At 42.7% G+C, this 14,368-nt stretch overlaps 1 protein-coding gene across 1 annotated transcript in view; it reads right to left on the reverse strand.

The window, feature by feature from the left end:
* The window catches only part of GRIA3 (glutamate ionotropic receptor AMPA type subunit 3), a 430,530-nt gene that overhangs the window by 113,925 nt on the left and 302,237 nt on the right, over nucleotides 1-14,368 (reverse strand). Inside the window, exon 9 of the mRNA XM_033945127.1 lies at nucleotides 6,218-6,325. Coding sequence (XP_033801018.1) covers nucleotides 6,218-6,325 — 108 coding nt within the window. The remainder of the gene's footprint in view (nucleotides 1-6,217; nucleotides 6,326-14,368) is intronic.

The following is a 14,368-nucleotide window of genomic DNA, read 5'->3' on the forward strand; positions in this document are numbered from 1 at the left end:
TCCACCTAGAGTTCTGCCAGTGAGTGGCAATGTTTCACTATCACATTTTCAATACTGACAGGCAAGCTCTGTAGGACTCCAGGGAACCTGCCTGTCTCTAGCAATGGAAAACACAATATTGAAGTACCACCTCCCACTGGCAGCAATGCAGCTTACAGGGACCATCTAACCTCTGCCAAGACAATTCTACAGTAGAGAATGACATGGTGACAAAATTCATCACCGTTCCCGTCCCTGCGGATAACCGCGGGAAACCATCTTCATGTCATTCTTTAAGGAGAGAGGGAAGAATCAGAGTATGAATGGCCACAACCACTGACCCACAAGCTTTGCTATGAAGAATGCTGGTGTAGAATCCCTCTATCCTTCCTCGCCCCGACACCAACTACCACCAGATCTGCCCACAGACATAAACTATCCTTCCCCTCTCTACACGGCATCATCCACGCAGGTAAACTGGGTAGATCCCTCCTCTCCAAAATCACCGGCCTCTGGAACGACCTCACTGTCCCGCTGCGGAACCTGGACTCCCTCCAACTATTCCGAAAACAACTGAAAACCTGGCTTTTCTCTAGCATATAATAATCTCTTCTCCTGATTACATCCCCTCTTTTTATGCTTTGTAAACTCTTTCTCTTCTCTCTTCCCATATTTTTTAAACTCTGTAAACCGTGTCGAGCTCCACTTCAGTGGAGAAGATGCGGTATATAAACCTAAGGCTTAGTTTAGTTTAGTTTAGAAGGACCGAGGTTGAAACAGACACTACAGAATGACAGTCTCTGGTATCCAAAGCAGATATTGTGATGTCATAATGCCTCATTCCAAAAGTGCCTAAGAGCCAATCACATCAGTGATGTCACAATGGCTTCATTATCCTTGGCTCACATAAGAATCAGAGTATGAATGGGCTCAGCCACTGACCCGCAAGCTTTGCTTTGAAGAATGCTGGTGTAGAAGGATTGAGATTGAAATAGACACTAGAAAATGACATGGGATTATTTCTCGCAGTTATCTGCGGGGACGGGAACGGTGATGAATTTTGTCACCGTGTCATTCTTTATTCTACAGCGGTCAGAGGGGATATTCAGAGGTACTGTCCAGTTAAGTGCCACTGAATATCTTTGGCTGGGGTTCTCAGCATGATTTAAGTGTAGGACTACCATATTTAAGGGTGGGAAAAGCCGGAGGCATGGCCCCGCCCCATTCTGCCCCCAGCCCCGCCTTGTTCTGCCTACAACCTGCCCCATCCTGCCTCCAGCCCCGTCCCCCCAAATCCTCGTTGCTTTTTTTTGCTGACCTCGAGGCCAGCATGCGCGGATGTGTGCGACGTGTTTGCTGGGTTTTGGAAAGTCCATCCGGGTCCCAGATAGTCCTCTAAAAACAGGACATGTCCAGGTTTTCCCGGATATCTGGTAACCATATTTAAGCAGGCAAGAGCCCCTCCTGCCTAGTTAAGTCCTTTGGAACACAGGGCCCTAAATCTATATAACGACTCCCTTAAAAAAAAAAAAAAAAAATTGAGACTTTACTTTAGTTTAATTTATTTGATATACCGCAAATATAAAAATAAAATTTAAAATCTGAGCAGTTTACAATAAAAAGATATAAGGGAGAGGGAATAACAATAAATAAGTGAGACATTAACAAGGACAACTTGAGACAAACTGGAACACCTGGAAAAATGTAAGGGTTGGTTCAAAGGTTCCTAGGGGGGCTGGTGAAAATATAAGAAAATGGGAAATTATGTATTGTCTGCAAGAGAAGGAGAAAGGGAATAAATTAAATCACTGAATGGAAAAAAAAGGAATTATGTATTGGAGACTTGCACAAAGTAATAAGCTTTTAGCTGGGCTTTGAATCTTACCAATGCCGTTTCTGTCCTAAGGTAAAAAGGGAGGGAATCCTCAAAAATTGGTGCCATGACAGAGAATGATGAGCTTCTATGAGTATCAAGGAATAGTTGCCTAAAGGAGGGAACAGTTAACAATTGCATCGGGGAGGAATGGAGAGCTCTCTGTGGAGCATATCGAACCAAAAGGTTGAGCAAGAAGGGGGGGAAGACCTGATGAATGGATATGAAAAGTATGTTGTATTTGAGAGGAATACGAAATGTGACCAGAAGATTGTGCTCTGCTTTTAAGAGAGGGGTTACATAGTCAAATTTTGAAAAGTGATAAAGAAGTTTCACTGCAGTGTTTTGCACAAGCTGTAATTTGTGACGCTGATAATTTGGGAGACCTATGAGAATGGAATTGCAATAATCGAGTTTAGGAAAATTCCAAGGAGTGAAGGAGAATACAGAGAGAACCTTTGTGAAGAAATGAGCGAATAGAACGGATACGATGAAGAGCAAGGAATGATGAGGAAACCACTTTAGAAATATGGGAGAGAAAGGATGCGGTGAATTGGAGAATGGCACCTTTCATTGTGAAACTTGGCGGGTTTGAGAATGGGTTGCCAAAAGAAATAATCTTTATTGCTATTTTTCGTGAATTGATTTTTAGTTTATTGCTGTCGACTAATCAGCCACACTGTCTAGTTGTTTTTTTTTTAGATAAGAGAATAATTGTTGTGGTGGTGGGGGTAGTGTGTGTGTGTGTGTGTAGGGGGGGGGGGTGAGTCCACTGGAAGCAAAAGCTAAATATCATCAGCATAGATGAAGAAAGTGAATCCGAGTGTTTGAAGCATAAGTGTCAAGGGGGGCCATAAAGATATTAGAGCATGGGGATCAGAACAGATCCTTGGGGAACACCTGATTCAAGCAGTTGTGATCCAGAAAAAGTGCCAGAGTGATGAACAGCATAAGAATGGAACCCTGAAGAGCTGCCCCAATAATCTGTAGATCTTTCAAATGATTCAGTAAGATAGAGTGGTCCACCAAATGGAAGGCAGCTGACATATCTAAGGAGGAAAAAACGTTGTCACGATTGTCGTCAAAAATTTGTCTGATGTGATTTAAGAGGCCACGAAGAGTGTGCTCTGTAGAGTGATGTGAGCCAAAGCTGGTCTGGTGGGGGGTGCAAAGTGTTGGTACTTGATAAGAAATCAGAAAGTTGGATACTGACAACTTTTTCAACAATTTTTGATATGAAGGAAAGATTAGAAATGGGTCAGTAGTTAGTGACAATAGCAGGATTAGAACTAGGATTTTTGAGCAAAGGAGCAATGATTATTAGAGGGCATAATTTGAAGTTACAGGGAGGAAGGCTTAGGAGCAATGTTAGGAAATTCTTTTTCATGGAGAGGGAAGTGGTGGAGAGGAAAACAGTGATGGAATTCAAGAAAGCGTGGGATAAAATTAGAGGATCTCTAATTAGAAAATGAAGGATGCAAAGTAAAGAACTAAGGTCGGTATTGGACAGACCTGCACGGTCTGTGTTCCATATATAGGGATTCGGTGTAGGATGGAATGGGGTGGGCATCAATGTGAACGTCACCTTTATGAAACAGGAGGATGATGCTGGCCAGACTTTACGGTATATGTCCTACAAACAACGGGATGGTTGGATAGGCTGGAGTGAGCTTGGACGGCAACTTCAGCATTTGAAACCTAGGACAATACCAGACTACAGTCTACAGCCCAGAAATATCAAAGAAGAGACAAGTTAATCTAATCATGCATTTTTTTAATGAGTATAACTTATGGGCAGACTGGATGGACTGTTCAGGTCTTTATCTGCCATCATTTACTATGTTATTATGTAGGGGGGAAGTTGGCTGTTGTGAGACTGCTATTAAACTTTCACAGTAAGAGCCTAAGTAAAGGATGCAAGAAATGCAGGAATGGGGTCACTGGTAGGTGAAGAAGACTTAAGAAGCTTGATAATCCTTATGGAAATTGGAGATTGAAGCATGCTAGTGACGCTACCGAAACCAAGGGATATGTAATGTAAAGGGTATCATCCGGTAGGATAGGAACAACAGAGGGGCAGAGGGTAACGATTATCTTATGTTAACAATTTTTTCCTGGAAACCAGAAGCAAACTCTTCAGAGGTGAGAGGAGAGGACGCAATGGGAGGCGAAGAGGGAATACAAGAGACGATAGACTAGAGGTATGATGAGTTGAGATCGCACTTCAGTATTTTATAAAAGAATTAACCACTAAAATCATACCTAATAGAATTCAGACCTTAGCCTCATAGTATATCTTAAGCCAGAAGCCTCCTAAAATATGATCTATAGTTGTCCACCTCACACTATACAGGGATCAACCAATGTTTTAGATAAATTACATAGCACTGGGCTCAAACAGGTGAAAGGCTTTTATCTGTCTTCTACAATCTGGATCTCCAAACTGGTTCTATAAGATCTTGAGGTGAAGAACACAGCATATGTCCAGGCTCATAGTACTTTAATCACATTGTTGGGCACCCTCAGCCCTTCCCCCCTCCCCATCATGCAGGGTTCTAAACACTAGAAATAATGAGGTCAATATTCAAAAGGGTTTAATCCAGCAGCAGTTAACTGGGTATTGGTCTGAATATCAGCCTGTGGACATATCCGGATATCAGTGCCAAGAGCTGAGCATGAGTACCTGAATATAAACTGCTTAGGCTATAAGCAGTATATAAATATTTAAAATAAATAAATATCTGGATTTAGTTTAGCCTGTGGTTGGAAGTGGATAATTAGCTGCTTACCACTGTGAGCTGAATATCGCAACCAATATCTTGTATAAACAACTTTTTTAGTTTAAAAAAAATCAATCCGTATTATGAGAAACAGATGTAATAATTTCGTTGGAAACAACAAAAATCTCAGGTCACACATCGCGACATTGTTCTATCACCCTATAAGCTCCTGTATCCCACTCCAGCCTTTATCCTGATCAGTTTTTGCCACTTAGGGAACCCAGACCCTAGAAGTCTGCCTAGCATTGGTCTTACGTCCCAACTTCTGAAGCTTCAGGCAAAGCTCATTCCAGCTATGAGGTCATTTACGTTTTGTTTTCATTGGATTCCATCCTTTTTCTATTCAGTGGTCACCTGCGTTTATCCCCATTCATTTTTGAATTCACGGTCTGTGAGAGGGCATTCCAGGCATCCACTACATCCTCTCTGTGAAAAAGTATTTCTTGATGTTGCTCCTAAGTCTCCCACTCAACTCTTGACCTCTAGTTCTACTGCTTCCCCATCTCCAAAAAAGTATTTAAATATCTGTATCATAGCCCTCATATCCTTCAAGTCTTCTCATATGTCTTTGGGCACAAGTCACATATCATTTTTGTTGCTTTCCTTTGAAGTTCCTCAACTCTTTTGATGTCCTTAGTGAGGTATGGCCTCCAAAATTGATTACAATATTCCAAATAGGGCCTCATCAATGACTTGTACAGAGGCATTAAAACCTTTCCTTTGCTGAATATGCCTCTCTCTATGCAGCCTAGCATCCTTCTAGCTACAGCCACTACTTTGTCACATTGGGGCTGATTCTACAAACAATTGTAGGCGTTGGAAGATGTCCTACCGCTGTCTCACCAGTCAATCAGGAAAAACATTAAAAAAAAGAAAAAGGATGTGGCGAACAACGCCTATATTGTAGGTGTCTGTCTCATGCCTATGGAGACAGATAGGGACACTTAAGGACACTCAAGGCTGGCGTGGGCATGGTTTCCATCAGAAGTGAACTTGGGCATTCGCAAGTGTCCCCATGCGTCTCTGTAGGCACGAAAAAGATGCCTTACATGTAGGCTTGTATAATGCTGGCCTACATTTAAGGCGTCTGCTAGAAAAAAAAAGACTCAATTCTCTAAAGGATGCCGATGTGTGATTGACATGCAATTGGTGGCCACTTCTTAAGCGGTCGCTGAGATCAGCATCCTTTAGAGCAGGGGTCTCCAAAGTCCCTCCTCGAGGGCCGAATCCAGTCAGGTTTTTGGGATTTCCCCAATGAATATGCATTGAAAGCAGTACATGCACATAGATCTCATGCATATTCATTGGGGAAATCCCGAAAACCTGACTGGATTCGGCCCTCGAGAAGGGACTTTGGAGACCCCTGCTTTAGAGAATCAGGCTCATTGTTTTGTTGTCTTAATATCCTCTGACGCCATCATCCCAAGGTCCCTTTCCTAGTCTGTACTTATTAGACTCTTGCCCCTTAGCAAATATTTCTAATTAAATCAGGAGGCTGGTGATCAACAAGAAATCCCCCCTTTCCCCCTTTTCCCAAATTTTGGATAGAGGCTCTCATGTTTTAAAGAAGGAATACCTAACTCACCAAGATTGTAGTGACCACTATAGTCCTATTTTCTACTGAAGTAGATTCATTTGTGGGTGGTTGATCTCCTGCAGGCACAAATCTTTCATATTCATTCCAGTAACCAACCTAAAAGAAAAAAAAAACAGAAAAACATTATGGTTATGATTATCTGGTATGTAGAAAGGGATTTAAAAAAACGAAAGAACAGTACCAGTGCTCGGAAGCAGGATTGTCAAGGTAAAGATGGGGGAGATGGAACTGGAGTGTTTGCACCATGGCAGCTCCAGCAACCTGCTACGGGGAAAAAGGGGAGAAGAAGAGAAAAAAAGCACCAGTAGGAGAGAGCGGAGATAAAAATCATCCGCTGGGGGACAGATCCTTTCTTACCCCTCCCGTCACATGATGGAGTTATTACCTCACTCCTCCTTCCCCTTTCACCTCACCTCCTGTTAGCTCTCCCTGCTTCTTCCTCCTCCTCCTCACCCCAAAGGCTGGCAACTGAGTTCTGAATCTCAGAAGCATGGAGAGCTTAGCTAGAAACAAATAGGTGTCTCGGCGGAAAAATTAAGATGGGTCCCCCTACAGTATCTAGTTGCCCAAAATGGTGGAGAGGGGCAGAGCTTCAGTCAGAGTGAGGGACAGGGAGGTATATATTATAACCTGAGGTGTGTCAGAGGCAGAGCATTTATGTGGGTGACAGAGGAAGGAGCGTTATGTGGCAGATGGGGTATATGTGGGGTGGGTAAGGTTGGTAACTTGGAATTCAACTACTGAGGAAGGGGAATTTGGATCAGACGCAGCATTCAGCTTCTGGTTCCTCTGTCACTCTGGGGAGGGTGATTCTACAAAAGTATGTCTACATACAGGAACCCCCTATGGTGCTAAAAGAAAGTAGAGGGCTGATTCTGTAAGTGGTGACTCTCACTAGAAAACAGGCCCCTTCCACGCGTCAATCACAGAAGGTGCCACTTACAGAATGCCTAGCATGGACCCTAGGTGTCAGAAATTTATGCCAGGGATCCTAAGGTCATCTCTGCTCCATACCATGCCTTCTTTTATCTTAGACGCCTTGCTGTAGTTGTGATCCCGACGCCTACCCTAGTAGTCCCCTCCCTGTGCCTAATTTTTTTCTTTTAACATAAGAACATAAGAATTGTCATTCTGGGTCAGACTGAAGGTCCATCAAGTCCAGTATCCTGTTTCCAACAGTGGCCAACCCAGGTCCCAAGTACCAGGCAGACACCCAAAGAGTAACAACATTCCAGAGCTGAGATTGTGATGTCATAATGCCTCAATCCACCAATGCCTAAGAGCCAACCTCACTAGTGATGCCACAATGACTTGATTGTCTTATACTTGGCTCACATAAGAAGATTAGAGTTGCCATACTGGGACAGACCGAAGGTCCATCAAGCCCAGTATCCTGTTTCCAACAGTGGCCAACCCAGGTCCTAAGTACCAGGCAGAAACCCAAAGAGTAACAACATTCCAGAGCTGAGATTGTGATGTCATAATGCCTAAGAGCCAACCTCATTAGTGATGTCACAATGCCTTGATTGTCCTATATTTGGCTCACATAATTATTGCCATACTGGGACAGACCGAAGGTCCATCAAGCCCAGTATCCTGTTTCCAACAGTGGCCAACCCAGGTCCTAAGTACCAGGCAGAAACCCAAAGAGTAACAACATTCCAGAGCTGAGATTGTGATGTCATAATGCCTAAGAGCCAACCTCATTAGTGATGTCACAATGCCCTGATTGTCCTATATTTGGCTCACATAAGAATTGCCCTACTGGGACAGACCGAAGGTCCATCAAGCCCAGTATCTTGTTTCCACAGTGGCCAACCTAGGTCCCAAGTACCTAGCTAGATCCCAAATAGTAAAACAGATTTTATGCTGCTTATCCAAGGAATAAGCAGTGGATTTCCCCAAGCCATTATGGGCTTCTCTTTTAGGAAATTATCCAAGCCTTTTTAAAACCCCGCTAAGCTAACAGATTTCACCACATTCTCTGGCAATTAATTCCAGAGTTTAATTACATGTTGTGTGAAGACATATTTTCTCCAGTTTGTTTTAAATCTACTACCCAGTAGCTTTATTTCATGTCCCCCTAGTCCTAGTATTTTTGGAAAGAGTGAACAAGCGATTCACATCTACCCTTTCCACTCCACTCAGTATTTTATCCCCCTGAGCCGTCTCTTCTCCAAGCTGAAGAGCTCTAACCGCTTTAGCCTTTCCTCATAGGGAAGTCGTTCCAACCCTTTGATCATTTTCGTCGCCCTTCTTCTGTGCTGGGTTTTTGGTTTTTTTAACAGCACGGTCAATTACTGCACCGATTAAAACCAATTAAAGCAATTAAGTTAGGTGGCAGTAGGGCGCCCACCGCTGCCTAACTTAAGGTGCCATTTATAGAATCAGGCCCTAAGGGGCTCATAATCGAAAGAGAAAAACATCCAAAAACCGGCCTAAGTTGGCACTTGGATGAACATTGTCAAAATACATCCAAGTGCCAATAATAAAAATGGGTTTTGGATGTATTTCTAAACGACCTAGGCCTTCATAGTGCCACTGAACGACAAAAACTAAATGGGGCATTTCAGGAGGAGTGTTGAGGGTGGGATGTAAGCCGGCTTAGACTTAGTCGTACAACAGAGCCTACACAGAACTTGGACGTTGTGACTTAGACCACTTAAAACATGCTGTTTTGGGTAGTGCAGTTTTGGGGGTGGAGGCAACACCCCCCCCCCCAATGCTCCTCCATAGCTACGTCGCCATCTTAGGCTAGTATTCCATAACATAACATAATCTAGATGTCATTACAGAGGAAGATCCCACTGTGCAGTCTCAGGGTACCTAAATCAAGATGATCACATATAGAACTACCTCCTAAAGGCTCAAACACATTTGACATGTATGCCGCATGAATTTCGGAAACAAAGAAATCATTTAGAGTCAATGTCCAAGATGGAGGCTTTATGTAATCAAATAAATAATCCACATAAAAATGCCTAAGGCCTGAACCTCTGGGAAACAGATGGACCCAACACGCTCCGTGTTTTGACAAGATAGTCTTCTTCAGGGGGTCCCTATGTGGTCCTAAATACAAACGTTTGGATTAGATAATAAACGTAGGGTCACAACGCTGCATGAATTTCTGCATCAAAAAAGAAACCTGTCTCGATGAAATTGCTGATAATTATCAACCGTTGACCATTATTTCAGCAGCTGCTTTGTAAGGACACAGAGCAACTTTTACTTCCGTTCTAATTTTGCTGTGGAAGCAGTCTGAAAATTAAATCAGGACAAAGAATGCCGTAATATGCCCATTTGCTTTATGAACCCGTTGTCTCTCCATTTAGGGTGACATTGTCTTTTGTTATCTGTGATTACTTGTTCACATTAAATCATTCATTCGCTGTATTCACTATCTACAATTATATAAAGGACACATGAAAGTCAGGCCCATTCTTCCAGAAGTCCTTAGCAGAAAATAGCAGAGCAGAATTTTGGAAAGGACTCGTACCTTTTCCAGCTTAAAGCATATTGACTAGGCTATCTGCATAGGGATAGCGGCTGGTGGTCGGGGGCAAACACGGATACTTAGCACCTGTGACGTTCAATATAGTGAGACTGAACAGATGTAGGTTTCTTATACATCACAAAGGAGAGTGTGGTGTAGTGGTTATTGCTACAGCCTCAGCACCGTGAGGTTGTGGGTTCAAGCCCTGCGCTGCTTCTTGTGACCCTGGACAAGTCACTTCATCCTCCAGTGCCCCAGGTGCATTAGATAAATTGTGAGTCCACCGGGACAGATAGGGAAAATGCTTGAAGTACCTGTATGTAAACCACTTTCAGTGTGGTTGTAAAACTACAAAATGGTGGTCTACAAGTCCCAATCCCTTTCCCTGATGTCATAATGCCTCGTTCCACCAATAAAAGCCAACCTTATCAGTGATGTCACAATGGCTTCGTTGTTCTATACTTGGCTCACTTCTGCTATTGCATTGGAGGAGAGTGTGGCGGATTGGTTAGAGCTACAGCCTCAGCCTCCTGAGGTTATGGGTTCAAATCCCATGCTGCTCCCTGTGACCCTGGACAAGTCACTTAATCCTCCAGTGCCCCAGGTGCATTAGATAGATTGTGAATCCACCAGGATAGACAGGGAAAATGCTTGAAGAACCTGTATGTAAACCACTTTGAGTGTGGTTGTAAAAATGCAAGTCCCAATCCCTTTCCCTGATGTCATAATGCCTCGTTCCACCAATAAAAACCAACCTCATCAGCGATGTCACAATGGCTTCATTGTTCTATACTTGGCTCACTTCTGCTATTGTATTGGAGGAGAGTGTGGCACAGGGGTTAGAGCTACAGCCTCAGCCCCCTGAGGTTGTGGGTTCAAGCCCTGCGCTGCTGCTCGTGACTGTGGGCAAGTCACTTAATCCTCCACTGCCCCAGGTACATTAGATAAACTGTGAGCCCACTGGGACAGATAGGGAAACTGCTTGAGTACCTGATTTGGAACTCGTTCTGAGCTCCTTTGGGAGGACAGGCTAAAAAAAAATCAAATAAATAAATTATGCACTATGGTCAACTGCTAGCTTTAAACATTGAGCCCATTATTTATCAAACGAAGTTTGAAGGACCTTTTTCACTTGATGGTATTGCAGTATTACTCGAAGGGGTTCAGAGAAGAGCGACTGCAATGGTTAAGGAGTTGGAGGAGTTGCCGTACAGTGAGAGATTAGAGAAACCGGGCGTCTTCTCCCTTGAAAAGATTAGACTGAGAGGGGACATGATCGAAACATTCAAGATAATGAAGGGAATAGACTTAGTAGATAAAGACAAGGTGGAGAGAACGAGAGGGCACTCTCTAAAGTTAAAAGGGGATAGATTCTGTACAAACGTAAGGAAGTTTTTCTTCACCCATAGAGTGGTGGAAAATTGGAACGCTCTTCCAGAGTCTGTCATAGGGGAAAACACCCTCTAGGGATTCAAGACAAAGTTAGACAAGTTCCTGCTAAACCAGAACGTACGCAGGTAAGGCACTGGTCTTTGACCTAAGGGCCGCCTTGGGAGCGGACTACTGGGCATGATGGACCACTAGTCTGACCCAGCAGTGGCAATTCTTACGTTCTTAAATGTGCTTTTATTTATAGTTGGTTATTGAAACAAACAAACAAAAAAAAGCAGGGTCCTTTTGTTAAGAGAGGGGAGACATATTCGAGACGTTCAAATATGTCACAGGCCGTATCGAGGTGGAAGAGGATCTCTTTTTCCTTAAAGGACCCACGGCAACAAGAGGGCATCCGTTGAAAATCAGGGGTGGGAAATTTCATGGCGACACCAAAAAATATTTCTTCACCGAAAGGGTGGTTGATCGCTGGAATAATCTTCCACAACAGGTAATTGAGGCCAGCAGCGTGCCAGATTTTAAGAAAAGATGGGTTGGCATGTGGGATCCCTTCACGGAGGAAGTTAATGGGTGGGTCATTAGTGTGGGCAGACTAGATGGGCCTTGGCCCTTTTCTGCCGTCATGTTCTGTGTTTCTATGTAATGCATGCTTACAGCAGCTAAAAATGCCTTACCATGGGGTGTGCTCAGGTGTAAACAACCAAAATCTACTTTGGCTGTTTATTGTGTGATTTTCTACTCTACCCTTCTTTGGATATTTCTCGTGTGCTCAGGTGTCCCATGGGCAGGTCTGGAGGTGGAGAGTGGGTGTGTTCTGCGCTAATCAGCACAGCTACATTGTTGCACGTTAACCAATTAGCGCATGGTTAGCGCGTGAGCCCGGATTCTCAAACTGGTGCCAATGTTGGCAGCTGCCTTCAAAGCAGCTGCCAATCATGTGTCAATCACGCATCGGCACTGTTACGGAATTATGCCGATGGGAAAGATAGGCGCTGGAAATTTAGGCCAGGGTTTCCCAGGCCTACATTTCTGGTGCCTATTTTCATGTGACGCGTGCCTACATAGGCACTTTAGGCTGTCTAATGCCGTATCTGGCATTGGCCACGCCTACTTTGAGGTTCGGCAACCTAATGCACCTATATAGGTGCAATTCCGGCACAGATTTTCTATGTGCCGGGATGTGCCTCAAATCGCTTAGTTAAAAATGCCATTTGGACGGCGTTTTTAATGGAGGTACGGGCGTCTACCGGTACCTAGTAGACCTGGTTCAAGACTCTGGTTCAAGACTGATTCAAGAATCTGGGTTTGTTGTTTACAAAATAGGTGGCAGTAGCGGTTCATGCACTAATGGCCACTTGCTAAAGTGGAGAATTAGCGCATGGCCATTTATACAGAAAATAGTAAAATCGGCCATTTTATCCCTGCGTAAAATATAGTCTTAGTGCACAGGCAATGACCTGCATAAGAATGCGGTGAAGCCACTTTTTACCACCATTTGGTTAAAAGGCCCCTCTATTTGCAGTCCTTGTATAAATGACTAGCTGATGCCCCGGCGTTGACGGGTATTTAATTATAGCAATAACACTGTAAATGGATTCAAATAAAGATACTTTATAGTGGTGAATGAAATTATTTTTTTACAGCTTAATAAAAAGTACAATATTCAAATTATAATGTGAAATATTTGACAAAATGAATACAATACAACTAACGCAAAACGTGATTATAAACAACATTTTTAGTTTCACCTCCAGGATCAAGAACATATAAATTGTTGGGTGAACCCACCCTTGAGCAAGCAACATAGAGTTGTGGGCCGAGAGACCCCCAGAACATATCACCCCAGGTAGTGAGGGATCTGCATACCAAGTTTCGTTAAAATCGGTCAAGCCGTTTTTTTTTTTTTTTTTTAAGTTCAATCAGTTTTTTATTGTTTTATGCAAAATAACACAAAAACAAAAACATAGAACATCAGTATAAACGCACTTCATACAGAGGGTATCACGAGAAACTCAGTGTCATAAGCAGGTAATAACAGTTTCACCAAAAAGAGAAAGGAAGAATGAGGAAGGATAATCTGGTACCAATTCCTATAGTATTAAGTAATTAATAAATTAAACATAAAATGAACAATTCAGCAATATATATAGAGTCAGATATTCAAGAGTTACAGAAGTGAACAACAGGTGACCATACCTTTGTATACGTCAACAGGGCATTATGTTTTTCAGCAGCAATTTTCTCGTACTTAGAGAATAGACAAACAGTGTTCCACCACATAACATGATTAAGCGAAGAAAAATCTTTCCAACAGGAGAGAATTGATTTAAATGCTAATAATAACAAACTTTGCAATAGTCTGGCTTCATATTTATCTAGAGGAGATTTCAACGCTTGTTCTCCAAATATCAATATTGAGTATGTGAACGTATCCGTAAGAGACAGAATTTTGCATATCATGCTCCAAACATTTTGCCAGAATACCTGTAATTGTGAACAACCAAACACCATATGTTCAAAGGTGCCAATGGATAGCAAACAAGACCAACACTTGTTAGAGACTGAGGAGTCCAATTTGGAAAGCTTGAGCGGTGTCCAGTAAGCTCTGTGAAAGAGAAAAAGTACCATATGTAGAATAGCAGATGATCTCAACGCTTTAAAGGAAGAAAGCCAATGTTGAGACCATATTATATCTAAGTTCGTTGCCTCAGTGTCTTGTAACCATATATCATAAAGTACTTGAGGAGGAAAAAACTTTCTTTTATGGATAAGTTTGTACCATGATGAAGCTTGACCCTTACCAGTTCCAATTTTGGAAGACCATGTCAAAATAGTTGGGATATCATAAGAGAGGGTATGCGTTTTCAGGAACGCAGACACACAATGTTTCAGTTGCAACCATTGATAATAATGTTTAGGGTCAAGGTCATAAGTGTCCACTAGTTTCTGATAAGGGATAAAAGAGTCGTTTGGTTTGATTTGATATATTGACCATAACCCCTTTTTTCTCCACGATTTCCACTCCATGTAGCTACCTTGGATTTTCAAATGTGGGTTCCGCCACAAAGAAGAACTGGAGGTACTATTCCATGGCACATCAGCCAGATTATCAACCGTGGATAATGCACTTTTGGTGGATAGTATTATAGGGTTCAGGCAAGTGTTGCTATCTGGTTGAGTAAAAGGTAGGAATTTTAGATATTGACTATCAAAAAGGCGATGTTCCAGTTGTAGCCAGGCTGGGGCAGATGAAG

This window comes from Geotrypetes seraphini, chromosome 5, assembly GCF_902459505.1.
Source record: "Geotrypetes seraphini chromosome 5, aGeoSer1.1, whole genome shotgun sequence".
Classification (NCBI taxonomy): domain Eukaryota; kingdom Metazoa; phylum Chordata; class Amphibia; order Gymnophiona; family Dermophiidae; genus Geotrypetes; species Geotrypetes seraphini.